The 27145-nt window shown below is 32.6% G+C and overlaps 3 protein-coding genes across 4 annotated transcripts in view; 1 reads left to right on the top strand and 2 right to left on the bottom strand.

Moving 5' to 3' along the window:
- LOC100175239 (dynein heavy chain domain-containing protein 1-like) overlaps positions 1 to 19596 on the bottom strand; it is a 51986-nt gene extending 32390 nt beyond the window's left edge. Inside the window, exons 1-38 of the mRNA XM_018811758.2 lie at positions 19457 to 19596; positions 19127 to 19286; positions 18557 to 18715; positions 18161 to 18290; positions 17323 to 17449; positions 16759 to 16893; positions 16364 to 16546; positions 15665 to 15871; positions 15227 to 15433; positions 14727 to 14838; positions 14486 to 14670; positions 14128 to 14219; positions 13946 to 14051; positions 13119 to 13356; positions 12618 to 12678; positions 12064 to 12263; positions 11530 to 11733; positions 11152 to 11271; positions 10717 to 10889; positions 10179 to 10281; positions 9720 to 9872; positions 8992 to 9206; positions 8329 to 8440; positions 7728 to 7910; positions 7317 to 7461; positions 7117 to 7193; positions 6651 to 6803; positions 6089 to 6282; positions 5575 to 5712; positions 5050 to 5238; positions 4524 to 4687; positions 4308 to 4389; positions 3794 to 3946; positions 3306 to 3479; positions 2448 to 2675; positions 1775 to 1942; positions 1081 to 1267; positions 428 to 672 (exon numbers count right to left, since the gene is read on the bottom strand). Coding sequence (XP_018667303.2) covers positions 428 to 672; positions 1081 to 1267; positions 1775 to 1942; positions 2448 to 2675; positions 3306 to 3479; positions 3794 to 3946; positions 4308 to 4389; positions 4524 to 4687; positions 5050 to 5238; positions 5575 to 5712; positions 6089 to 6282; positions 6651 to 6803; positions 7117 to 7193; positions 7317 to 7461; positions 7728 to 7910; positions 8329 to 8440; positions 8992 to 9206; positions 9720 to 9872; positions 10179 to 10281; positions 10717 to 10889; positions 11152 to 11271; positions 11530 to 11733; positions 12064 to 12263; positions 12618 to 12678; positions 13119 to 13356; positions 13946 to 14051; positions 14128 to 14219; positions 14486 to 14670; positions 14727 to 14838; positions 15227 to 15433; positions 15665 to 15871; positions 16364 to 16546; positions 16759 to 16893; positions 17323 to 17449; positions 18161 to 18290; positions 18557 to 18715; positions 19127 to 19286; positions 19457 to 19557 — 5963 coding nt within the window. The 5' untranslated portion in view covers positions 19558 to 19596. The remainder of the gene's footprint in view (positions 1 to 427; positions 673 to 1080; positions 1268 to 1774; positions 1943 to 2447; positions 2676 to 3305; positions 3480 to 3793; positions 3947 to 4307; positions 4390 to 4523; positions 4688 to 5049; positions 5239 to 5574; positions 5713 to 6088; positions 6283 to 6650; positions 6804 to 7116; positions 7194 to 7316; positions 7462 to 7727; positions 7911 to 8328; positions 8441 to 8991; positions 9207 to 9719; positions 9873 to 10178; positions 10282 to 10716; positions 10890 to 11151; positions 11272 to 11529; positions 11734 to 12063; positions 12264 to 12617; positions 12679 to 13118; positions 13357 to 13945; positions 14052 to 14127; positions 14220 to 14485; positions 14671 to 14726; positions 14839 to 15226; positions 15434 to 15664; positions 15872 to 16363; positions 16547 to 16758; positions 16894 to 17322; positions 17450 to 18160; positions 18291 to 18556; positions 18716 to 19126; positions 19287 to 19456) is intronic.
- Positions 19597 to 20306: 710 nt separating this feature from the next.
- Positions 20307 to 21986, top strand: LOC100184659 (5'-AMP-activated protein kinase subunit beta-1). Its single transcript, XM_002129156.4, has 6 exons — positions 20307 to 20596; positions 20663 to 20749; positions 21032 to 21181; positions 21239 to 21353; positions 21421 to 21557; positions 21636 to 21986. Exons 1-6 carry the CDS (start codon positions 20459 to 20461, stop codon positions 21780 to 21782), a joined length of 774 nt encoding a protein of 257 aa, XP_002129192.1. The 5' UTR covers positions 20307 to 20458; the 3' UTR covers positions 21783 to 21986.
- On the bottom strand, positions 21972 to 27140 carry LOC100187055. Of its 2 annotated transcripts, none has more exons than XM_026834404.1 (11): positions 27016 to 27140; positions 26710 to 26826; positions 25132 to 25248; positions 24790 to 24883; positions 24366 to 24723; positions 24063 to 24146; positions 23807 to 23936; positions 23634 to 23739; positions 23156 to 23319; positions 22789 to 22980; positions 21972 to 22558 (listed from the first exon to the last, which is right to left on the bottom strand). In XM_026834404.1, the coding sequence occupies exons 1-11, from the start codon at positions 27088 to 27090 to the stop codon at positions 22331 to 22333; spliced, it is 1665 nt and encodes a 554-aa protein (XP_026690205.1). In that variant the 5' UTR covers positions 27091 to 27140; the 3' UTR covers positions 21972 to 22330. The 2 variants fall into 2 exon arrangements, with proteins under 2 accessions (XP_026690205.1, XP_002129288.2); XM_002129252.5 differs by lacking the exon at positions 27016 to 27140 and adding an exon at positions 26929 to 27003.
- Positions 27141 to 27145: the final 5 nt, after the last annotated feature.

Consider the following 27145-nt stretch of genomic DNA (forward strand, 5'->3'; position numbering starts at 1 on the left):
TAAAGACCTTACCTAAGTAAATATAGTAGGGTGGGGAAAGATGGGACACCTTTAGTACATAATATCCTAATATCATTTTAAACAGTTAACAGCGGTCTATGGGAGTTGTGAGGATAGGGTTTATTAATTCTTTGAATGTTTTTTGTTTACTACCAAATAGGACGAGAAAATAGAATGAATAGGTGTTCCATCTTTCCCCACCCTACTATACATACTAAGGGTTCCTGAGTATGACAACTAAAAAATTGACATTTTTTTACTGTAAAGATAAAACTATAAAGATGGACTGTAAAAATATTTCACTGCAAGCATGTAATAAAAAAAACATTAAACTGAGTTATTACAAATAAATAAGTTAAGATGATAACTATAATAAACAAACGAAATTACAACAAAATTTAACCCAACCAATAAAACCACCACTTACCCAGCAGATGTAGTGAAATTCATGAAGACGGCAAATCCCGGTTTTACTCGGAGTAGTTTGTTCTCAAAGATGATGCTCCCAATGCTCCGAGGATCAGATTGCTCTGATAAATAATCCTTCGCATCGCTATCTTCGAATCGTGTCTTCTCTATTAGTTTAAGCAAGGATTCTGAGATCTGTGGTTGCCATGACAATGTAGTTCCATCTTTTAATGAATCATGGAGTGTGGTCACTGAGTTGCTTCTCTGGATAAATTAGGAAGGATTATTAAAAAGTGAAATACAAAAGTTACCACATTACTAAACCTTTTAACATTTATATTGTTTTTTAATAAAAATTATTTTTTTAGTGAATTTTTCTTAATTTCAGTTTTTGTCAGCATGATAATTTATAGATAACTAATGCTAGATTTTTTTCAACATACAGTGTATAAAAGTAATAAGTAGCTTCATTAATTAGTGTTCACAGTGCATGAAAAAGGCATAACACACAGTACCCACTTGGACACCAGTATTGGTATTATACATGATATAACATATAGGATATACCATTACACGAATCATAAAATATAGTATACAACATTGCGCTTATGTAAAAATCTTGATTTTTCAGAAAAAAAACAACAAATAAGTTTAAGTCTGAATTAGTATTACCTTTAGTTTAGTTTTCCCATCACATCCATGTACAGTGTATGGAGTGTTAGTAGATTGTTCAATAGTGGTACATGCTTCCTGTATATGAGATATATGTTGGTTCAATATAGATAGAGTGGTTGGAGTGAGTCTTTGAGCGTGATCGAAACATAACCAGGAACCTGATTCAACCATTCCACATAGTAACCTGAAAATACATACATGGTCAAAATTTTATTTTTAGGCCACACAAATATTGCTAATACTGCTCACAAATTAAAACGAGCAGAAAAGTAGGGTTACACAGTTTTTCATAAATAAAAAAAATCTTACAAACATTTTTTAGTAAAAAAGATCTTGTCAGATTTACCATCCCAGATAATAATCTGGGAGGATTATTGTTCAATTTAGTTATTCTGTGATGCTGGTATGGTAGCTGCCAAACTCTTCCAAATTTATATGATTTAGCAATATAAATGCTCCTAATGCTACTAGTAAATTAATGCAAGCATAAAAAAAGTATGGAAATAATAATCTTATAAGCAGCTTGACTCATACATGAACAAAGATCTTAAAAATCTGAAAACATTTTTTTTATTATTTTTAATACATTTTTTCTTTTTTAATAAAACAAAACTTAATAAAACAAGTTTTATTTTATAAGCAAAATCCTTCATTTTTTCCATTTTCTAACATTCTCACAACTTGCTCCCACCTTTTGAAAATATTTATCTCGAACAACTGTGAGCAATTAATGCTGATGAATTGACGACCATAAGCTGCCGCAAGTTCAGAAACAACAACTGACTTCCCGACAGCAGTCTCACCAAATAGACCGCCGTATTTACGTGATCTTATTGCCAGGTTAAGACTCAACATACATCTGTGGGGATTCAACATTATTTCGTTATTAATAGACCTTGAAATTTTGATACAGAAAAGTTTTTTATTTTTTATTTTTTTTTTTATTTTTTTTTTATTTATTTTTTTTTTTTTACATTTTTTTTTATTTTTTTTTTATTTATTTTTTTTTTTTTACATTTTTTTTTATTTTTTTTTAGTTATTTTTTTTAATATGTATATGACAAATAAGTAGTATATATGTTGTATAACCACAAAAGCTGCAAAATTATGTTATTATAAATGAATGAATAAATGTAACTTACTTTATCCTCGCGTGGCTGGAAAACAACAGTCGTTATAACACAGGTGTTTTGTTTCATACGCCTCATGCCAGCTTACGAGTTACCAAGTACGGTACTTTTGGGATGGTTATTTTTGGAGGAATTTTTTTCATTTTTTGTTTATGATAAAGCATTTGGAAAGCCCATTAGTGATTACTGGGTATTAATACAAACAAAAGTTAAAATTACAAAAACACCAATTACCTTTCTGTAATTGGTGTAATAACAGTTCCAACACATGCACCAGATGTATTACCCAAAACACCAGTCATAGCGCGATACTCATATGCATAAGCTTCCTTGTCCCCAAGGACTTCTACGAAACATCGCCCTGCTGTGGCTGATCTGTTCAGTATAGATTCATCATGACCAAACAATATTTTCTCTCTCTTTAAGTCTGAGTTGGTATAATCAACCACATCTGCTGTGTGCCTGGAAACATATTTTTGAAGTTGGTTAGTTGTATTTATTGTAGTCAGTAGGTTAATTTTATAAGGTTTAACAGTAACACTTTTAAACCAGCGCTTTTTCATTTATTTTATCCTACTGTGTTAGTGTGGAAAGACGACCCTTTGTTTTGTAATTAAAAGGGCTAAATAAAAATTAAATTATGTCAAGCTATTGGCCATTTAAAAAGGCCCAAAACACGCTTTGGGTAAAAAAACTTTGTATGAAACGTAAAGGTTAAGAAATTTGGCTGTTAAGTACAAAAAAAGTGATTCAAATGTTCAAGTAATACTTTTACCCAAAATCTATTTCTTTAATGCGAGGTCCATAGTATCTTTATATAAAAGTGTTTTTATGCACACTTTTGCTTCTATTAGAAGACTAACTTGGTAATAATTAAACATAAATGGCTCGTTTGTCTGCTAGGTGTAGCGACCACGCTTATTTTTTTCAATTACATGTAAATATGTTTTTAACTGTAAACTGTTGTTTTGTTGCTATATCCTATCTTTTCGTTTAAAATATTCTAAATCTTCGCTAAGGTTAACGCACAGACAAATAAAGTTATTATTATATTATTAATATTATAAAATCACATAGTACAATTTCACTTACTTTATCAATCTGTTCCACTCATACGAGTCAATAGATCTTACATCACTCAGTTCAAATGTTCTTAAAATATCTCTGTGATAAGCTGTTTGGGTCACAAGGGATGACAGGAGAGTCTGGAGTCGCAACCGTAAAGCAGATTTTTGGACGTGGATTCCATTTTCTTGCATTACTTGGCTGTAAGATAATAGACACAAAGTTTCGTAACACTCTGACTTTTTAGTTACATGATTGGAGTATAGATTTAATATGTATGTGTGCTTATTATAAGCATTCAATAAGCAAGATACCTCATTCGTTCTGCTTTATAATATAAACAGTAGGACAAAAGTTATAGGAAATACTTATTATCAACTACAAAAACTTTGCAGACTATTAGTTTTAAGTAAAATAAAAAGTATACAGTTAAAAACAAGATGCATGGACAAGCTTTACCTTATAACCTAAGTTGTATATACAATTATACACTTTTGTTAATTTTTTTTTAAAACCTGAACTGGTTGAACTTGTGGATTGTTTCTTTCTTAAAAGTTTCCAAATCTTCTTTCTTCATCCCATATTTCAATAAACGAGATAATTCACGGAACCATAAGATTGAGTTGCTCACAAGAACCGCTTGACTTGTGTATTTTAACAGCCAGTGTCTGGAACAAAATCTAATATTGTTTATATTGTTAAACTCTGTCAACACTGTAGCATTTAACAACTGTTTGGCTTTTTTGTATGATAAGGATTGTATAAGCATTTGATTTCCAACATTTTATGGTTCACGCCACCTAGATACATTCTTAGCATCTTGCTCTAAAAAATATACAACCTAGATTCGTTTAAAACATTATCTTTTGTTTATGAGTTTGTAGTTTATGAGTTTGTAATGCTACAATAAGCAAGCAGTGCTTTTCAAGTGAACCTTACAATAAGCAAAAGACAATGTGGCCACTCAAAAGCACTTAAGAAACCAATGTAAAAGCACTGCATGGAAGTAGAGTATTGTAATTGCCCAACCTGTATTCTTTTGAAGAATTTTCCTTCTTAATCATCTCTGTTGCGTAAACTTCTTCAAGTACACTTGAAACATTTTCTAAATCTGTGAAAAATATAAAAAGATTATTAATATACTTTCTAAACGATATGAATCTTATTTTGCTTTCTAAGGGCACATACATAATACAGGGACTGTATTATAAATTCTTGGCCACATTAATTTAACAGTGTATATACCTTGAGAAAGTCTTTCTTCAACACATTGTTTGAGTTGTTTGGTGATAGCACGCTGGATATTCTTTTCAAGCAGATTGAACCACACCACAGCATCACTCTGTGCAGGAATCGCATCAATTTTCAAAATTTCTTTTAAGTTTCCAACCAGATGTGTGACTTGTAACCTGAAATACATAGGTTTAAAACATTGTATACACCTGAATGATATTTTACTATCATTATAGGTAAAAATCTAATGTCTGTTTATGTAAAATTACAGAACTTATTATTTGGTTTAAAACTACTATTTGTTTATGTTAAAATTACAGGTAGTTTATAATACATTTTTTTATAATATTAAAAAATATATATCAGGTTTAGTAAATAAAACTACATTTAGATTTTCTTTATACTTCTGTGTTAAACAATCCAATATTATACAGTGCATGGATATTTACAACATTAACAACATATTACAAAATCCCTATATAAGTAGCAAAACAATTGCACCCAAAAAAATCAAGTTATATCAAAGTTAAAAACTTACTTATGTGAATGCAATTCAAGGTCAAGCGCAGAAGCGTTAGCAGTTGGTACTTCACCATGGAGACCAGGTAAGCTGAACAAAAGTGACTGCGCGCCGTGGAAACATTTTGGTATGTAAGGTAACAACGCACGTGGTTGACGGGAAATACCAAGAAGACACACACAGTCGTCATCAGAGAGGAAATATAACCTAGTTAAATAAACAAACAACAGTTAAATAAGATGTGAAATAAACCTTTGCAGTTGAATGAAAACTCAAGGCAAGGTTGAAGCTAATCTTAGAAGCTTCTCTAAATTAAGGTACGGAAGAATTTTCAAGTTGCAAACTTTTTCAGGCTTTAAAGAGTTTTTCAGATATTTTGTTATCGCAAGTTGTAAAGCACAAGTTTTACAAGCAGAAAAAAATATTTATAGGTAAAAGTCGTTTGTTGAAACGTTAGTCTTGGAAAACTAGAAAACAAACAGCTTTGCTCTGTTAATGCGCAAGATGTTAAACTACAATGAAAAGTGTTTAATCCAAAACTACCGTGGAAATTTGGATCTGAATTCCTCTAGAAGAGACGACACATCATACAGAAGCTTCTCTGCTGAGTTATTGCATGAACTTAAATGTTTACGAAGATGTTCACCTTGCATCTCACGCCAACCATGCTGACCGTGTCTCCTAATTAATGAGATAAGAAACGAATGCAACTTAATTATCTGTGTGAGCTGGGATAATACAGTCAATGTAACATAAGTGTTCTGTGTCATATACCATGTGTCCACTTATAAGCTACAGCATTTGCAACTTAAAGGATAATTTTTGGTATTTTTTTTTATGTATGACTTACAAATTTGGACAATTTATAAGAGGCTACTGTGTTATGTCATACATCTACAAATTAAGGACACATATGCCCACGGTAGTGGCTAACTGTAACCTGCGGTCTGAAGGCAAGCGCTGTAACCACTGTGCCAATAAATTTATTTCAACATTACATTTTTTGGTTTTAAACACTTCAACTGCAGATATTTTAGTTTAAAATTCAAATGAATACCTTGACAGCACAGAGAGAACTTTTGGGTCCTGCACCATGGCTTTTATGAACTCTCTGTATTGCTCATCAATTGATTTAAAGCTCTCAGCTTTCTGTGGAAGTCTGGACAACAAATTGTGATCTCCACAAAACACTTTGTTCAAATACATCCACTTGTCTTGGCAGGATACCCACAACTGTACAATCTCTCCAATCTGATGGATTTTTTTTATAGCAATCAAGGATTTAAAGAACAAATAAATAAATTCTGTTTTCTTTATCTTCAGGTGATTAGTCAGTCATTCTATTCTTATAACAGGGTGTCATATATTCTTTTTGATTTTACCTTTTTTCAGTATGGCTGACAATTTAGACAACCCATTTATAACCACTGTATTTGTCCCCTAAGTGTCTTGACCAAGAACACACACAGCCATACCAGTAGAAGCATCAAACCTATTATTCTTTGCTTATGATGCGAGAATTCAACCACTAAACCCTCGCTCAAGCAGTGAAAAAAATGTATAACAGCTTGTGGTGTTTTAAACAGGGCTCAAAGCTAAATACAAAGAGTTCTGGTCACCTGCTGCAGTGTATCACTCCAAACTTCAGCGTCATTTCGAATTTCTGTGGCGTGTTTTGATTGGAGCATTCCTTGTAAAGTCACATGACTATCGGACAAATCACGAAGAATTTCTTCCACACCAACCAGTGTGTACGTACCGCTGTCAATTTCCTAAATAATATTTAAATCTTGACAAGGGCAATCAGGAATCTTGTTATATTTCTGACATAATTGATTATAATAAAAAAAGTCTAGGAAAAATCCATTTTTTTAAAGAATCACCCACAAAGTAACATAAATGGTAACTCGTAAGCTAGTATGAGGTGTATGAACACCCGTGTTATAACGACTGTCGTTTTCCGCCATGAGGATAAAACAGGTTACATTCATTCACATTCATATTAATCATAAAAAACTCTTTGCAAAATATAAGCATTCTGAGTGTATCAAGCAATAAAGTTGCATCATAACGAACCATACATACCCTTGCCATTGCAGGTTCTTTAAAGGATAGTTTTCTTTCCTTGTGTTTGAAACCTGCGGATTCCATTTTACCTGTGTCTATTAAAACATAAATAAATATAAGATGCACAAACCATCAACCGCTTATAGTATAATTGTCACAGTTGTTCTCAAACTGCCTGTAGACAGATTGAAAACCATTGCTTTGACAAACTGACCAACCTATTACTTCTTCATTATTATGTGTATCCATACTATTTATAACATAGATATGCTTAGCAAGCTGGAATTGTCGTTTTTCCCATTGTTGCTTCACTTTGTACAACAGCTGGTCAAGAGAATATTCTGCTGAAGCATTCTTGTAAATCTGAGGGAACAAAGTTTATTCAGCACAGAAAAATAACGGCTTGGATATGGTTGAAATGAATTTCAATAAAAAAAACTTTATGTAAGGTATCATTTATAAATACGAAAGTTCCTAATCTATATGTTGAGTAAAAAGTTAATCTTGACATAAATCACATGTTCAATGCCATGCCAAAACTTAGGACCTTATCCTTACAAAATTTTATTTTTTTTTAAATAAACGTTTTTCATGCCAGAACATAGGACCTTTCAAAATGTGTCAGTTACTTTGTTAATAATGTCCGAATGATCTGATGGTTTATAGGTTATGATGTCATCCACGGTGAAAGAAGCTGATGACTGAAACGACTCCCCCATGCCTGTGAATACTTCCCTCCAGTGGCGAGTTTTCATTGCATCACTTGACAGACGGCTTAGAAGAGGAAGTTCTTTCGAAAGGTTTGTTACTCTCTAAAAATGAAGGTTTGTTACTCTCTAAAAATGAAAAATTACTCTCTAAAAATGAAGTTGGAAAAAATCAGTTTGGGTATTTATATGTTGTGGTAATTTAAAAGAATAAATACAGAGCTGTAACGAATAAGCAGTAACAGTTTTATTATTAAATGAGTATTTTTTTGACTAGAGCTGACAATATTTATAAAATCACACCCTAAACTAGTTTTCATAATTTAGAAATATTGTATTTCTAAATAAAGTTGGTGAGAATGGGCCAATTCTCACTTCAAAAAATTAAATTTGAAAATACAAACTACTGTAACTAGTTATTTTTGTGGTGGCAAACAAAATTTTTCAATACTGCAACAACCAAAATCATCAAATTTAAAAATATTTATTTAAATTTAACTTTTAAGTAATATCTAAAAATGACCTGGCGCCAGATTCCAAGCACATCATCATTAGGTGGAAGGGAGGATTGGAGATTGTTTGCAACAACTTGCCATTCCTGCATCTTCTCTATTGCAGTGTGACAATTGAACTTACTGTTGTGGATATAAGATTTAATATTTAGTACAGAAAACTTAAGTGTGTAAATGAATGAAACTTATTTTATCCTCGCATGGCTAAAAAACGACAGTCGTTGTAACACAGGTGTTTTGTTTTTATACACCTCGTGCCAACTCACAAGTTACCATGTATGTTACTTTGTGGTTTTTATTTTGGGGGGGGGGGGGGGGGGGGGTTATGTGTGGCTGATAATTTGGACAACCCATTTGTGACCACTGGGTTGAAGCAACTGCCATTAGGTGTCTTGCACAAGGACACATACACCTACAATGGTAGCAGCGAAAAGCCGATAAACTATTTTATTTAATACTGTTTTAATTATAACCTGTTGAAATGTGGAATTTCGTAATTTTATATTATAAATAATGTAAGAAACCAGTGGTGCTGGGTTTAATCAAATACAGGCTTTTTGTCCAGATATAAAAAAGTTATTTTAGAATAAAAATATCACAAACAGTGGTATAACATTTGAAACACCAATTTCACTAAAGTACATAAAAGTATACAGTTTCACCCAAAGTATTACCGAAAATTAGTCGCTCCCCACTCTGCCACAGTGAAGTTGTAAACATCAATAAACTTCCACACACTGAGTCTGTTGTTAAGATTATCACTCCATGTTTTCATATGAGTAAGATCATAAGGTTCACCACATATAGAATCATGGTATCGACTGAGTTCAATCATTTTTGATTCTGCTTCATGAAAGTTTGATATGCACAGGTTGAGATGGCTGATAACCTGGAAGGGAATGTTTGGGAACATTTTAACACTCATTAACAGTATTTTAAATCTATTTAAACATTGTAACATTTATTAACAGTATTGTAAACCTATTTAAACCTTTTCAATATTAACAGTATTGTATTTCATATTAGCAGTATTATAATCCTATTAAAACAGCCTTTCAATTTAAACCTACAATTTTTTACCCATTTAAATATGGTTAATGAAAATCACACTAATTAAAATTACAAAAATATGGTGGTAGAACAGTTTAAGTTGCCTAATCTTTTTTGAGTACTATTTTTACAGTTTTTAGTTTAAAATAGCACCATGCAGTATCAGAAATTATATTATGAACATGATTTAACAATATTGCGCTAAAGTAAGCTAACTGCTTGTTGATATGCACATAAATGGATGGCACTTTTCACACCGCTCATCGGATAACCATGCAAAGTAATGCTGTTAACGTATTACCAACTCACCATGCAAAAAGGGTATTACAGAGTTGTAACATAAACTACCAACCTTAGCAGGTGGTGTGGTGGGATCCACTGCAATTCCTTCAAATGCACTGCAAGAAAATTTCTCTGCTTGTTCAGAATAAGCATTGAAAATATCGTGTAATTTCTTCAAGATTATCGGTTGTTGGTTGGAGACAAAGTTTGAAGCATCTTTCAACTGTGAAAATGAAACGCAGCTTGATATTTACTGTTGCATTTACCGAATACTGTGAGTATAATTCAACCCAGTGGTCACTAATGAGCTGTCCAAATTATCAGCCACACATAAAAAAAATCACCCCAAAAAACAAACACCCCTTAAGTAATATACTTGGTAACTCGTAAGCTGGCACGAGGTGTATGAAACAGAACACCCGTGTTATAATGACGGTCGTTTTCAGGCCAGCGAGGATAAAAGTAAGTCATATTCAGTTACATTATTAAAGTGAATTGAAATTGTGTATGATATGTAAAGTAGTAAAACCTGAAACAGGAAAGCCTCCCATGTTGATTTGACTCTGTCATCCAATTTCTCCTCTTCCTGTGTGAGTTGTCTGTATGTCATCCTTACCACTTCATACAGAGATCTGTGTTTTAATGGGAAAATTATTATGGAGGTGTTATAAACATGATCACAATATAAAGTGAATACAGAGTATGGTTATACAAAATATCTTAATTGCTAAATGTAGTTTAAATGTGGGTCTAACATAATATTGGCAAACTCCGGGTTTCTGTTAAAACATTAGAAAACTAAAAGGATTATACAAGTAGTACATTCATTATTGTGAATACAGACTTTTTTTCACTAGGTAAATGATATACCTTGGACGATTGCTGAGGTTCGTGAAAAAAATGAGACATATTCGGTATTAAAAAGTGTTTTATTGGCGGACTTTAAGCTCTTATTACAAGAAAACTGAAATGATATACAAATAACACATTCATTCCTTAACAAAGGCAAACTTGATATTAAAGAGAGTTCTGAGTTAGAAAAAAATGCACATTTTACAATGGCTAACCTGATGTAGGTAACTTTGTTGGACATTTCTTGTTTGGATTTGATTGAGTCTGTTACTTTCTTTGCATAAGCTGCAAAGGATTTCATGTTCGTGTCTTTGTTGCTTAAGACCTTCAATGATTCCTTGGCATTGCTACTCACTGATTGAGACAAACTCTTTGCTTCTGCCATTGCCTGTTGGAAAGTAATTAGAAAAAATGATAAAATGTAATAATGGTGGAAAAATTACATCAAGTGCTCAAAGTTGGAAAAATGTTTTACAAATTACATAAAAATGCAATATTGTTTTTTAAAATTTATGCCTGAAAATAGGGTAAAACACAGTGTGGTTCATGGTTATTAAAGTCACAGCACCAAAAATATCATGACAAAAAAGTTCAAAAAAAAAGCAAAAATTACATTAAGTTGAAATGTGGTCACTAAAAAACAATGTTACCATGTGTATTATCTTTTTGAATATAATGTTGAGTGCGGGTACGAGGGTATTGTAAGGTTGGCGACAATCAACGTATATCAACCTGTTTGTTGTCACCAATGATCGCTCCATGTTTTTTACCTGAACATAGCAAGAGCCTTTACATTAAAATAAATGTGTAAAAAATATTGTTTAAAATCTTAAAACAAACATATATATATATATATATATTACTCTATAATACCATGATAGATAAACAGAAAAGTAACTCGTTTATTAAGTTTTTCAAAAAAAAAAATTTAATAAAAAAATACAAATTTTATAAAAAAAGAGGGAACTAAATTGGGCTCATTGCAACAAATACAAATTCCAGTCATACAGCTAGTGATGTAGAAGTACCTTTTCACTCCATGCTTTGACCTGAATAAGCAGTTCTTCAATTTTTCGCGCAGGTTTTTTCTTCAACTTGGCAAGTTCCTGTTCATTCCACGTTGATGTAAACTTCTTGATGTCCCTGATCCACACGTGCTCCTCACAGAAGTCCTCAACCTCCTGAAGAGCTGATTCTACCAAGCTAACTTGCTTTGAAGTGGCTGCAGCAATCTGGAGATACAAGTTTTTCATTGAAAGAAAGAAAAACTTGTATCAATGCTTGAGTAAATATACTCAAAAGTCAAAACGTGAAACTAAATTGTAGACAAATATATTTTTGGGTGTTATGTTAAATGTGGTTGATTATAAAGAGACTTCCATTTAAAAAAATCAATAAAGTTCAGAAATATGTATTTTTTAAATAAATTACTAAATTTTAAAATAAACTACTAAAAATAAAAACATGTAGTTTAATGTAACTTTAATATGACATTTTTTCAATGGTTTTCAAATCATTGTATGGGTTATTTATGGGATAGATTTTCACAGACTGTGACATACCTCTGGGTCATTCATTATTTTCTCTTTCAGTTTAGTGTGATCAAGTGGGTTGAAGTTTCCCATCATTCGCTGACCACCAACTGATAAACCAAGTCTTGCTCCTTCTCCTGAAGATAGAAGAAGATCAGGTGTACCAACTCCATCTTTGTCCTCCGCTTTCGTAGGTTGTTGCTTGGGAGTCACGTGTGGTTCAGTTAAGCCTATGAAAAATTCGGGTGGTTTATTAACAAATTTATTCCTTGAAAGAGAATAATAAAGATCAAATTAATTATAGGTATGAATAGAAGGTGATTGGCAAAAAAATATAAAACAGGCTAGGAGTAAAACTGTTACAGGAAAAGTATCTAATAAAAAGTGAGACTGCTAAGCCTCAAACTATAATACAATAAACAAAGAGTTGTGATTATCTAAAACAAATTAAGATGTATCAGGAATAAAAGGGTGCGAAACATACAAGTTTAAATTAAAAGTTATATTATATATTCTAGTATATGATATATGGTGAGCTCATTTAGCAAGGTATGCAATGGGACTTTGAGCCATTATTAGTTTACCTGCTGTGTTGGGCACATTCATATAATATTGTTCTTTTTCAACTTCTTTTGAAGAATTGTTCTGAAACAAAAACTAGATGTTACAACCATTTTGTATTTTAATTAAAAATTAATAATTCATGAAAAATTTAGTAGAGTAGTAGAGTAGTTTAACCATAATATACATATATATTGCAGGCTACATCAAGGTTAAATGATACTTTAATGGAAAACCTAGTATTAAAACATCTGTTTGTTTATATTATATCTTAGCAGCTTATCTGGTATAAAAAATCTGTATATTTACATTATGCCTGATAACAGAAGTAACAGTAAAACAGTAACTCCAACCCAGTTACTAATGGGTTGTAAAAAGAAAAAAATTAACACAAAAATAATCACCCACAAAGTAACATATACATGGTAACCTGTAAGCTGGTACGAGGTGTATGAACACCTGTGTTATAACGACTATTATATACATACATACTAACAGTATATCAAAGTTAATATCATTTATACCTGTTTTATTTTAACATCTGGTGAGTCTTTACTCTGTACTGACTCCATGTCCACTGATATGGAGGACACAGTTGATCTACCTGAAGAACCAGCATCCGAAAAAGATCCTATAGATGCTGGAGCTGATCCAGGCCTCCTTGAAGTGATGCTGGACTTCGAGATTGTGCTCAAGGAGTGAGCTTCGTGACATACAAGGTTGAAGATGTTGGATATTGATGACATCATCACGGATTTAAACCTGGTTTATAATAAGCAATCATGTTAAAAGCCGTTTATCCAATATTATATCGTACCATGACAAATAAACAGAAAAGTATCTCGTCATGTTTATTATTTTTTTCAAAAATACAAACTTAATAGAAAAGAAAAGAGACTTAATTGCACCTATTGCAACAAATATAACATTCCAGACATACATCTAGTGATGTAGATGTACCTTCTAACCTGGTTTATACTAAGCAGGTTAAATAAATGGTAGAATAAATAAATGTAACTTATTTATCCTGGCGTGGTGGGGCATTGACAAATATTATATCAAGAGTGTTCTGTTTAATACACGTGTTTAATACACATGTGCCTACTTAGAAGTTACTACGTATATAACTTTGCAGGTGAAAACAGTTTTTTTTTGTATGCATGGCTGACAATTTCAAAGAATACTTTAATTTTTTTCTAAAGTTTAAAATGTAGTCTAAGAAATTTATATTATCTGTTATGTGAGTTTGTACTAGTATTTTAAACCACTAAAAACCTATTTACCCTCAAGTATGCATGATGTGGTAAACTGCATGATAAAATGATAACTGTATTAAACAAATATCACTCACTTTGCAGTTGAAGGGTTCATTTCAAGTTCGTGTGTTTCTCGATTAAAAACAAACTTTGTAGCAAACACTGTTCCGATTGATTCGGTTTCTTTGGAGCTTATTGTGCCTATTCAATAATACATTAGTGTAAGAAATATTTAATAAAAGTTACCTTTTTACAGTGATATTGCAAACTTTTTTACCTTTTTCAGTGATATGGCTTTCTGAGGTAACAGAAACATTATCTTCAGGGTCTTCAGTTACATCAGTCATACATAAAACACTTTCAACAAATCTGTAACATAAATTACAACGCATAAAGCCAACAAAGATACATGAATTTTGAGTAACCTGGCAGTTATTTAAAAATAGTTTTGACAACACACTATTTAACACAAACAAAAATATTTAAGTAATGCCTAACGACAATAAGCTGAACTAAAACAAAACAATAAAATATGCAGATACACAATCACCTATGATTTGTACAAACTACTGCTTACAAAAATAGTATGGTATGTAAAATATCTTTAGTAGGAAAAATGTTAAGCATTAATGTACCTTGTAATCGCAACCCTACAAACTGCAACTAAATGCACAGATATGGCTTGGTCTGCGAGTGCAATGAAAGATGGAACTTGTTGGGTAATCTGTTTCGCCTTTTCAAGATTCTTTGCTCTTGCTTCTCTTTTTCTTCTTTGAATGTAAAGTGACTCCTTCACATAAAGGGGATGGGAGTGTTTTGCCTGCGTAAAATAGAATGTGGTAAAGATAGTTATATGTGAAGGGGTGGGAGTATTACTTGCTGTTCAGCATATTTGAGGTTCTCAAAGCAAGCTTGTCTTGTAGTGTCCACCACTTTCTTGCAATATTGAAAGAAAAGTTCTAGAATGTTCTCTGCATCAACTTTTAATCTGGAAATAGTTTAATAATTAAATTGGGCATCTAATTTGAATCTATTTTTAAGCACTAAAACTAGTGTTGAAATGTGTGTTTTCTTTTTAAATAATATTACAAAGAAGTTTTAGCGAAAGCTGCAGTTAATCTGTATAAGACTTTAGAGGACCATCTAAACCAGTAGTCTATAGACCAAGCAAGGAATTCTTGAATATGTAATTGGAATTATATTTACATTGATTTTACAAAAAAACTGCTACGTGAATAAATTCTTTGAAAAAAATCTTTACAGAAAAAGTTCCAAACATTAATTGAAAAAAATTTTAAACCACATTAAAATTACAACTTTTTATTGTTTTTAAAATAAGGAAAAAATTACTATTTGGAAATGTTGTTAAAATTTACTTATGAGCGTCAGCTTCAAATTCTGCGAGTGAATATTGACAAACTTGGTTTGGTTTATCAGGAAGCAAGTCGATCTCAGATAACTCCTGGATGAGACGGAAGATGTGAAGAAGAGCGGAACCAAAGTCCGGATTAGCGTGAAGTAGCAAGGAAGTGATTTGTCGACGAATCCTCATGTATCGGATGTGCTTGACATTCGAGAACCATCTGAAGAGTGGGAAAAATTTTTTGTATTGTTGCAAAATTGCATAATTAAAAAAGTTTTTTTAAATAGGGAAAAAATCAAACAGTAAAAATTGCTATTACCCTTAACTTTAAATAAAAAATATTAATAAGTAAATTTTTTTTACTAACTTTTTAAATAAAAATGCATACCAACTTATGTGTTTTAAAAAATTAATTTTTTTGGCTAGATTCAGTAAAAACTTTTCATGTTACCTTTTAAAGCACTTCTTTGGAATATAGTCATGAAAGAATGGAATGCTATGCACTGCCTTCCATAACACAGCATTATTATTCCACTCAGCAAGTGTGAAGGTTTCAGAATCTGTTCCATTAGGTAAAATGTGAAGAACTCCAAAAGAAGAGAAGATGAAATGTTCCTTATCCACATGGTCTCGTGGAACAGATATTAAGTTATATGGACTGAAAAATCAATAATAAATAAATAAGGGAGTGGCAAAATCACGTCTAATTTTCAGCGCTATTTTGAATGAGTGTAACTTATTCAATCCAAGTGGCCGGAAAACTACAGTCGTTATATCACAAGTGTTTTGTTTCATACTCATCGTGCCTCCTTACGAGTTACCATGTATATTACTTTGTTAGTGATTATTTATTAGGGAAATTTTTCATTTTTTTATGTATGGCTGATAATATGGACAACTCATTCGTGACCACTGGGTTGGAGCAATTGCTGTGAGGTGTCTTGCCAAAGGACACATACGCCCACAATGGTAGCAGCGACAAGCCTTATACCCATTACTTCTTGGTTAGAAGCAGGCGTGCTAACCACTTTACCACAGCGCCAGACATATTTACATCGATCCAATACAAATATGCATGGTCAAGTCTAAATACCTGTCTATTGGAAACTAATGCCAAATACACAACTAAATAAAATATGTGAAAAATTACCTATAATGTCTGGACGTTGCTTTGTTCAGATAAATGAACTTGACTTTATGCAAATGTTTATGTTGTAGAAACAACTCCACTGCTTGTCTGCCAGATATTGGGACAAATTCTTCGGCTTTTTTTGCACAAGGTTCTGCCGTGTCGGGAATAACTTGTGTGCGAGGTATTGGTAAATATTGCGGTCTGTTATAAAGTTAAGTTGGTCAAAAAAGGATAGTTACAGAAATAATATGAGTAATTTAATGGAATCACTATATAATTACACACAGAGATACTTTGCTTGAGTTTAAAAAAAGATAAGTCATTGAAAAATGATAAGAAGGAACATTAAAATAGAAAAAGATGGGATATAACAACAAAATAAGCTGTACTAGATAAAAATGGATAGTATTTACTCAATATCGGGTGTTGTAGGTGGTTGGAATGCAGATGGAAAATCAAGGGAAATAGCGGCAACTGTTGAACTGTTATGATCCACCCATGTTGATTCCTTTGCAGCCGACTCCATGGCTACTTTACCAATGTTTTGACTGGTGGTAAAATTATAAGGTTAAATGATACCATTGCTACCATTAAGTGTCCTTGGAAGGGACATTTAACGGCAATTGATTCAACCCAGTGGTTACTAATGGGTTGTAATGGTCAGGGCTACTTTACCAAAGTTTTGAAGTTGGAAGATTTTTTAATAACCGATATTTCTTAAATATCTTAAAATCATTTTAATAGATGAAAACAAACAAACAAAATATACATGCACTCTTGTACCTAAAGAAGTAGGAGAAATTAATTTAAACTGCCAAACTGTTTCATATTTATCAAGCTCATTTAAGTCTTAACAGTATTTTTACTAGCACAATGTCGTTGGTACAAACATACTACAACGGCATTAAAATCCAAGTTGCAAAATACAGAAATATTACAGTTTAAAATTAAATGACTTTATTTATAACACATTTTACCTGAATGTTTTTATAGTAAGAGGTTTAGCTTTAAAGTAAGATTCCGGTTCCTGACCTTGCCTCAATAAAGCATACGGGTTGTTCCCATCAGGTAACTTGCTCTCTGTAACTGCTTTCGTCTTGGGTGCTGAAAATTAATGAAAAAAATTTATAAACAAAAAGATGATATATATAATCGTTAAATTAATACATTTATGTAGCCTAGTAAATTTAGAGAAAAAAATAAATGCAGGCAAACAGGATAGAGTATTTTAGATTGTCAGAGTTTTATACAACAAATAAGTTTAAACAATGACCTACTGACATAAATCTGTTAAACTTCTCAAGGTTGTTTAAGTGTTTATGTGTCCCACCAGGTTCATGACATTAAGTATTTGAAATAATAAGAACAAGGAAACAAATCTGTTGTGAATGCTTTTACAAGCAAACAAAAGATATTGAGTTACAGCTACGTAACAGTTACATGGTAAATAAAAGAGTAACAACAAAACAATAGGACTGGGTGGGAACTGAAAGCTGGATTTGTTTTTGCTTGAAAATCAGCTCTGTAATAATTTTCCAGCACTTAGCTTAATGATTAGGCACTTGCATTGTAACCAAGGTTTGATAGTTGATGTTGCTTTTATTTAAGGCATTTGTGTTCATGGAGAAAACATTTATGTGACCTAGGCACCATTAGGTTGTCCATATGTGCAGCCACACAAAAAAGCAATCACTTACAAAGTTACATTCATAGTAACTTGTAAGTAGCCATAAAATGTAAATAAGACAACAGCTAACATTGCCAGCCATCCAAGAGTTAATTAATGTCATGCGTTCATTCTAAAAAAGAAATTACCATCTTCAATTGCCTTGCTTTTGTCAACCAACTTTGAAAGAAGTTTTGATTTGTAAAACACAGCAGCACTGCAGTCATCAGGTGACACTCCATACTTTGCTTTCGCTCTTGAAATATCTCGAGGAAACACCTGGAATTTTTAACATATCTATTTTAATGATATATATGGGTTTAAGTTGTATTTAACTATAAAACAAATTTGTATGATAAAGTATGAGGGTAATATCCTGTGTGTGTATCTCAATTACATTAATAAAAAAGACATGTTATTTTTTTATTGAATTAAATATATCCTGTGAAATAAATACACTAGAATTTGGTTATAGTGCAAATTAACCTAGAAACTAGAAATAATTAACTTTTCCTTTATAATACACTTGTAAGAACATCACTCACGCTGGTAAGTGAATCCAGGATTGGAATATCAAACAACTTATCCATGTTGGAGACATAATGTAAAAATAATCGTTCCACATAATGTGATATGGAGGCAGATGCAACAAAATGACTGTAGGGTTGAATCACAGCAAGTACATGGTTCAAATCAAGCCAAGTCTGAAAAAAAACTGATGTTACAAGTGTGAATGTGTTTTGCAATAAGTTTAGACATAGAGATATTAGTTTATCCGAATGTATTGGCATTGGGGTAATAGGCTAGTTCTGCAACAGGGGTCCTGTTATATTTTCCCCACACTGTGCAGCAAAATGTGTGGCTTGATGCACCGGTGTTTTTTGGGGGGTGCGCACTGATTTTTTCCTGTTTGGCACTGGCGAAGAGTCCTTCAACTCTGGCCAAACTTAACCTAATGTATTGGGGTAATGGGCCTATCCTAGCCTAAATCCTAGGACCCATGGCATGCCTTGCTGCAGAACCTCATTCACATGGAATAGAACTCTAAGACTGTGAAAATATGATTTCGACTAGGCCTAACCAAACAATAAAACATAAAAAGCAAAAATCCTTACCTGTTTGGATGAGTTAGGTTGCAAAGCATTGATCATAACCTGGATGATTTCTGTTATCAATTCATCTACATCTTCCAGATGGGGCTGACCACTGAAGGATATTGAGTAATCAAGCTTTTTTCGGAGAGGACCGATCCATTGGGAGCTTGATTGTCGTTTGCTAGTAAGGTACATGAAAAGTTATTAATTAAGTTTTTTAAATTGCAGTCAAACGGAACAAACCAGCAATGTTAAAATAATAACAAACAAAAACAAGAGTATTATATCTTTAAACTCCATGAATAAAAAAGTTTGGGGAGCATAATGAGTGTATTTATATTAAAATCTTACGCAAACGAAGATGCATTAACAATTCCAGAGTTTTCTGCAGAAATTGGAGGGAACTTTGGAGATGTAGGAATGAAAGACTGGTGATCTTGATAAGATGTCATTCCGAAAATCAGATTTGCAATTCAGAAAATCATTTGAACTGCATTTTTTGAATGACAGGAGAAAATCTTAACATACACTGTTCTGAACCTATAGGGTGACAATGGAATTCAACATAAAAGGAATTAAGTAAACAATTTAGTAAAACAAAATAAACGGTGTCCAACTTAACAGTAAGAAAGTAATACATGCTGTTTGATAAAGTCAAATTATTAAAAAAACGTATGTCAAATTTTCAAAACACACAACATATGGAGTCGTGTGTTGTCATAGTTTCCCCAGCTTAGACTAAAGTAGATACGAGCAAATACTGTTTAAATTTGTAAACGAAGACATTGGTTATCTTCTAATAAATTTAACGCACAATTAATTAATGCAAAATTTGAGTAATGATTTATACTTTCATACTTTTCAACAACTTTTACTGCTATAAATTGCAACAGAAATTCCTTATAATAGAAAATGATAGGTATGTAACTTGTTTATATACCAACTCTGGCATGTAACAAAGGTTAATAGTTCTGTTTGTTTGCATTTAGTTGCTTTAATACTGCATTAAAAATACCTTTAATGTTCATCAATTTCAAAGTTTCGATATATTTTAACCTAAAGTTACTTTCTCCACAACTGTCCAGTGTTTACCATTTTTTATCAACAATACAGATCGATATACCAGAGACGCAGCGTCGTAGACTTCCAGTCTGCAACAGCATTTGCTGGTTGCTGGGATATTTATATTGTACTTCATTATATAGCGTCTATCATACGAAAAGGAAGGCAAGTTTATTTGAGCCATCTTTTAACACGTATATTTTACCTTTAGTGACACGCCTACTATACCGCATTTTGCACATATTAAGCAAATTTGCTGACGAATCGTTCGTAAACTTTCATATATGAAAGATGGGTAATAACCAACAAAAACGTGCATTGGATGAGCAGCAAGTTCCTGGTGATGGCCAGCCTGCCAACAACCTAGTTTTAGAATCTCCTATGGAAGATTCTGGGTTTATTTTTCCAGACCATCATGATTTACTAACAGTAAGATTGTTTTTTCGATATACCATATTTTTATTGAATGAGCATTAATTAATCTTTATATTACAGGATGAACTGCACAGTCCTAAAGATTTAACTGAACATAAAGGGAAAAATATTCCAGCTGTTATAAGATGGAAAGGTGGAGGAAAAGATGTAAGCCATCAATTGTTATCCTATCATTAATTTGTATGTTAATGTTGGGTATGGTCGTTTCGTACTACTCTTCGCACATACTAGATGCTTTACCTCGTCTAATTATGAATCAATTAAGACAAGATTAACACTTAACAACTCCTTTGTTAGTAACTTGACTGTGGCATAAATTCAGAATGATAAGACAACCAGTTGTCTCGGTAAACGTAGAATTACAAAATAACATTTAAATCGACCGCTTCAACACGTCGATCACTACACTAACATGTCTGATTTTCTCAGATCTACATATCTGGCTCTTATGATAACTGGCAAAACAAATTGCGATTGAACCGAAGTCACGATGATTTCGTTGCAATTGTTGATCTGCCGGTGGGTGAACATGAGTATAAGTTTTTCGTAGATGGAGATTGGAAAATTGACCCAAATGAGGTTTGGTATTAATATAATAAATTGTGTTTCAATATCATTGAACTATTTTTATTCCAGCCATCTAAAGAAAACAAAATGGGGACACTCAATAATGTTTTGACTGTCAAACCATCTGACTTTGAGGTTTTTGAAGCTTTGGCCTACGACTCATCTGCTCCAGAAGTTATCAAAGGTTCGCCAACTTTTATTTTAGCCTTTCATGCAGAAACTTTTAGGATTTATTTTATATATCGTTGCAGAATTCTCCACCTCCCCAAATGAAAGTTACACCCAGGATGTCCCTCGTAGTTTACTAGAAGATTCCAGTCTTCATCCACCTACATTGCCACCACATTTACTCAACAAAGTCCTTTTAAATCAAGATATAGATATGTCGGTGAGGATACGTCATTTGTTAAAATTTATATTTCTGTTCAAACCAGTGCACTTACCTAATCTTATGGTTCTGTTGCAGTACGAGCCCTCTCTGTTGCCAGAACCTCCTCATGTTACGTTAAATCATATGTACGCCTTGTCAATTAAAGATGGGGTAATGGCACTCAGTGCAACTCATAGATACAAGAAAAAATTTGTCACCACACTGCTGTACAAGCCAATTTGAATTGATCTTGTGTGGATTTATCTTTTATACTTCTGTGTTTTGTGGGAATGCATGTTTGTTTATAACATACAGTGTGTAATGTTCAATTCTAACCATGAGTAGTCGACTACTGCTTTGTGGGACTCCCTGAATAATTGTTGTTCTATACTCTCATGAATTAATTGCAATAAAGTAAAACATGGAGACGTATTCCATAAAATCAAACTCTGTTCAAAATGAAACGAGAAACATGGGTCGGACAGATGACATAATTTACAAGAAATTTGAAAAATTTTGTTTACAGTAAAATACATGCAGGAGGTAAGTGCAATGTACAGGAAAGCCTCGCAGATCTATTAAAAGCTGTAATTAACCAGACTTTGTCGGAGGGGTTGATTAAAAAAAGAACTTAGTCATGAAAATATGACAAAAAAGAAGTACATGATACAGCACTCAAATAGTGTAGTTGACATACAAACTCTACATTTTGTTTACTACAAAACATTAAACCAACAACTGCTGATGTTTACTTATTAATATTTAAGGCAGAATATAAAGGAAATGTTTAATCACTTCTGGGAAGAATCCTGCACCACTGGTGTCCGAGATTTTCTGCCACTGTTTCTTGAATTACTTCTTGCACTCACAGAATCATATCGCTCAATTATGCAATTTGGCACTGGACCCATCTTCGGCTTGATGTATTTTTCTTGCTTCAACAAGCGATAAAATATGTCCTCAAAGTCAGTTGGCCATTTGTATATTTTTGTGTCACGCAACCAATGTGGAACATGACACTTGAAAAATAAATTTTAAATTAGACCACTGACAAAGTTTTAAGAACCATAAGACTAGATCATGCTAATGAGTCAAGTTTGGACTTACACCACACAAAAAAACAACCTATCCAACTAGTAACTTACTTTATTCTCGTGCGGCTGGTGAAAACAGTCGTTAAACACGTGTATTTATACACTTCGTACCAGCTTACGATTTACCAAGTATATTACTTTGTGGGTTAACTTACCCTGTCCCCATTGCTCACAAGCACTGGTATGAATCTATAGTTGCGTGAAGATTGAGCAATATATTCAGAAAGAAGTCTGCGGTAGATATACTTCGTGTTGAGCGCTCGCTCTCCTGGTTTCAAACTCTCACCTTCTTGAGGGTCTACCTCTTGCATATAACCAGGACTTACACAGATCAGTACAAAGTCACACTAAATGTAAAAATTTGAATGTCAGTAAAACATAATTTGGTCAAAACGTATTAACACTAAAACTTTTAAACAGGTATTGACTAATCTAATGCATGCAATAGTTTTGAAATAATTTTCCCAATTAAAATATAAAACTCCTATGAATATAGTACAATTTTTCCATGTTAATACATACTTCATAAAGGGCTGAGTTTAGCCAATCTGAAATGCTGAGAGATTGCATATTCTCTTCCAACATGTCAACTTTTACATCAATACGGTTTTGTATAAGAGTCTGAGAGATTTGAACAACTTGTCTCATGTGTTCCTCATTGTGTGCCTCAGCATACGTGATGAAAACTAGTCACATTGAACTTGTTAATACAGGAAACAATTGAATTGTCAATAATAAATTGTCGTTATTACCAGATAAAAAGGATAAAATGAGAATGCATTAAAAAATAACAATTGAATTTTTAATAATCCATTGTCAAAATTGTTGGTAATATTCGATAAAAAGGATATAATAAGAATGTATTGAAAAATTAACTTATATATATATTTAGTAAAACTACCAGTAGAACAGACTGTGTTAAGATTTAGGCTCAAATTAATTCTGTAAAAATTGTGTTTTTAAAAAGGTTTATACAAACATCTTTATTATTTTTGGTTACCTTTAATATTTTCTCTCATAGCAGGTGCATTTACTGGGGGAGCAGCAGCTGCGTCTACTGTTTGCTGCTGGTAAGGTCGTGTCTGCCCAGTCTGCTTTTCAGAGTCCTGCAATTTTTATTCCGTGTATGAAACACACCAAGTATAAGATTTATTTGACTGTAGAGTGTCTTACTGGTGTTGGGTTAGGATGAGCTGGTGGGACATTATTCCAAGCTGCACCATTTCTTCTATGCTGGGGTTGATGTTCTGTTTTTTCTTGGTCATAACTCACATGCGGTGTCTCAAAGTAGCTATATCTGGTCCTAGCAAAAAAAAACAATAACTTACATACATCAATGAGCCAATGACATTATTTACTGTTTGCCAGTTGATTTCAATAGCTAAAACAATATAGGCATATATATCACTACATAGTAAGTAGTACTTACTCATCACTGTGATTTGAACCATCAGAGATATGTCGTAGATGTGGTTCAGCTTGAGACTTCTGCAATCTTTCGTGGCTGGGGTAACTGAAGAAATAAATGTTATATAATAGACTCTAGAAGTTAGACAACTGTTAATATAACAACTAATTAGGTAAATAAACATTTTAACCAACACACTTTACAATTACCAAGCACATAGAAGTTTATAAATCAACAACGTTTACATAAGTATTGTTTGTTTAATGTGTTATGCTAGCTGACTAAACGCAAAATACTTTGTTGCGTAATGTCAAATGGGTTTACCTTTGTACATATAATGGAGAGACATTGTTGTGAGAATTTTGTGAATGTTGTTCATGTTGTTGGTATTGCCTGTTCGGAGGTAACCCAAAATCTTTGGGTATCGTTTCTTCATTTGTTTTTATGGGAGGTGGGTTGGTACTGTTGTTGGGGTAGGTCGGCTCTCTTAATGACATGGATTCGTACCAATGGATGACATACGAATCATCAAAATTGTGGCCACTGTGAAACTTACAACCGTTATGTGAGGACACCATATTTGGATAAGGATAATCTTGAGGGTGCGGCGTCTTGAACATGCTTCCGTTGGGGGCTAACCTCAATGAAAGGGGACTGTTGTTCATCCTGTTTTCCTTGTCAACTACAAAATAATAACAGCATTAATTTAAAGTTGAAAATCCTGCCTAAATTATTACAGCAAACTTACTCTGTAAATGTTCAGGACTTCCATTGCCAGGTGGATTTTGCACAGGTTGTTTTTTATCTTTGCAGATTTCCAACGCGCTTTCAACTACTCGGTTCTGTGACAATAAATATTGTTTATTCGTGATAAGGTGATACTTTAATTAGGTAAATAATAGTATAGATTCAAAGAAGTGAGGGCTAAAAACAACTTTTCAAGTGATCAATAAGAGTGTAAATGTTTAAAACCTAAAGTATTGATTGTGGCAACCTATTTTAGACTGGCGGTTATATACACGAATTTTACTGCATGCTAATGTAGTAATATTATTTACAAAGGAAATAATTTGTGTGAGTATTTTATTACGTGGTCAGGTTCAGCTGGAATTTGTACAATGTCACTGAATTGTTGTATTGATGGATGGTTCAACATTCCTGAAGAATAACCCCCTCTAAATCCTGCATTGGTTGAGTAGCCAGGTGTCTGGAATTCATAGAAAACAAACAATACAGTTTGGTGCATTGTAGATAAAACACAATAGGACAGACAGTCTGTTGATTTGCCTCTACAACAGAGGTACTCCCACTCATCAGTAGTTATTGTGCATACTATGTCAATTAATTAACATACACAAATTGATTCTATATTGTTATATTTTCATTTTTGCCTTGAATATTACATTTATAATATCTCAAATTAACCAAGACTTTCAATAAGCACTCTTGTATAAAATAATATGATTTTAAACATGTAAATTATATTCAATCTAACTCAAACTTGGAATGTTGGAAATAGTATGAACAAAACTACAATCTAAGATGATAATATTATTTAAGTTCTTAGTTTTTTTTTCTTTAACCTAATTGTGAATATTTATTTTTCCAAAAGTTTGTGTAGAAAAAGACAGGCTTAATTAATTCAACACTAGGATTGGCTACAAGATTTTAAAATGTTAATAACTAAAACAGTGGTTGCCATTCTTGATTCGTTGCATAGGCTGCATTGGGAACATACATTAAAAGTCAATGATGCAAAGGGATTCAACATTTCTCGGAAGTTATGCGTCAGCATATTTAAGTTGCATGTGAGGCGTCAGCAAGGAGTGTGTTAAGGAAACTGGAAATTTTAATCATACAAACATTGTATTCTTAAGGTCTAATTTTAACCAGAATATAAATTGATTTAAATGACATTTTTACCATTTGCACAATAATCTAGTTATCCTAAAAAAGTCTCCTTTTAACAAGATAAAAATGTGTTATTAAGTTATCCTTTTAGGAACCACAAGTGTATTGTTTTTTGCTTGCAAAAAGTTATCTTAAAAAAAAGGGCAATAAATACAATCAAATCTTATAAACAAACAAAAAAAAATTGCTGGTCACCCTCAGTCCTCCACCATACATTTTGTCACTGAATGGAATTTAATGATCTAATGAACACTGGATACTTTCTTTATGCAAACATCTTAAAGAACAATGTTTTTGAATACCAAAACAAGATATTATTATTATTATTATTTATATTACAATGTAATGGCTGTAGCTCTAAGTTCAAACCACAAGCAATTAATGAAACCCTAAATTGGAATTTCTTGCTTTGTCAGTCAAAACCTTCAAATTTGGGTCTTTAATAAGACTATGGGTTACCAGTGGTTGCAAACATTGCAGATATGGATGTTATATGATCCAGAAGCGCTACGTAACCACGCTCATTAAACAGGAAATGACCATGCGCGACTTGCGAATTGAATTACAACAAAATTTTGATTCTATAGAATTTTTTGAGATGTTATTTATAATCATTTTACACATTAATACATACATAACAATTTTTATAACACCTTACCAAGACATTGTTTAATTCTAATATTAATTACATATAGATAAGGCTTTAAAATGGCATAAAATAAGTTGAAATTAACATCTACATCATAGATAAACTTACCGAGTTATGTTGGTCAGGTTCAAAATATATCTGCCCGCTTTGGTCACACATTTTCCTCCCCGTTATCATGAAATAAACGGACAGAATCAGCAGTATAAACTCAAAACGTACACGGCTCTGAAATCAAAAACAAATTAATTTAAATAAAACTTTCCAGACGTAAACAATTTTCCGTGTCTGCGTTCACGCAACCCTCAATTCAGTATTCATACACCTCACCATCGTTTAAACCATTCTATTTTGGACCATATGTAAGCATGCAATCTTGCAGTAAGAACAGGTACGCACAGACTGTACGTGACTAACCGGGAAATGCGCTTTCGGAAAAGTGTTCCGTGATCGCACAGTTGCATTTTGCAACACTGCAATGTCCCAAATCATGTTTAATAAGAAGTCTTCCAGATTTTTTCATTCCTGGTCCCAAATTTTAACAAAA

The sequence above is a fragment of the Ciona intestinalis genome, chromosome 4 (genome assembly GCF_000224145.3).
Source record: "Ciona intestinalis chromosome 4, KH, whole genome shotgun sequence".
In the NCBI taxonomy this organism is placed as follows: domain Eukaryota; kingdom Metazoa; phylum Chordata; class Ascidiacea; order Phlebobranchia; family Cionidae; genus Ciona; species Ciona intestinalis.

Coding starts and splice junctions, on each gene's coding strand:
- LOC100184659 (XM_002129156.4), top strand. CDS start 20,459: ATGGGTAATAACCAACAAAAACGTGCATTGGATGAGCAGCAAGTTCCT. Junction 20,597..20,662: donor ACCATCATGATTTACTAACA/GTAAGATTGTTT, acceptor TTTATATTACAG/GATGAACTGCACAGTCCTAA. Junction 21,558..21,635: donor ATCAAGATATAGATATGTCG/GTGAGGATACGT, acceptor GTTCTGTTGCAG/TACGAGCCCTCTCTGTTGCC.
- LOC100187055 (XM_026834404.1), bottom strand. CDS start 27,090: ATGATTTGGGACATTGCAGTGTTGCAAAATGCAACTGTGCGATCACGG. Junction 26,827..27,015: donor TTCCGAAAGCGCATTTCCCG/GTTAGTCACGTA, acceptor TTTTGATTTCAG/AGCCGTGTACGTTTTGAGTT. Junction 22,981..23,155: donor TAAACTCAGCCCTTTATGAA/GTATGTATTAAC, acceptor TTTTACATTTAG/TGTGACTTTGTACTGATCTG.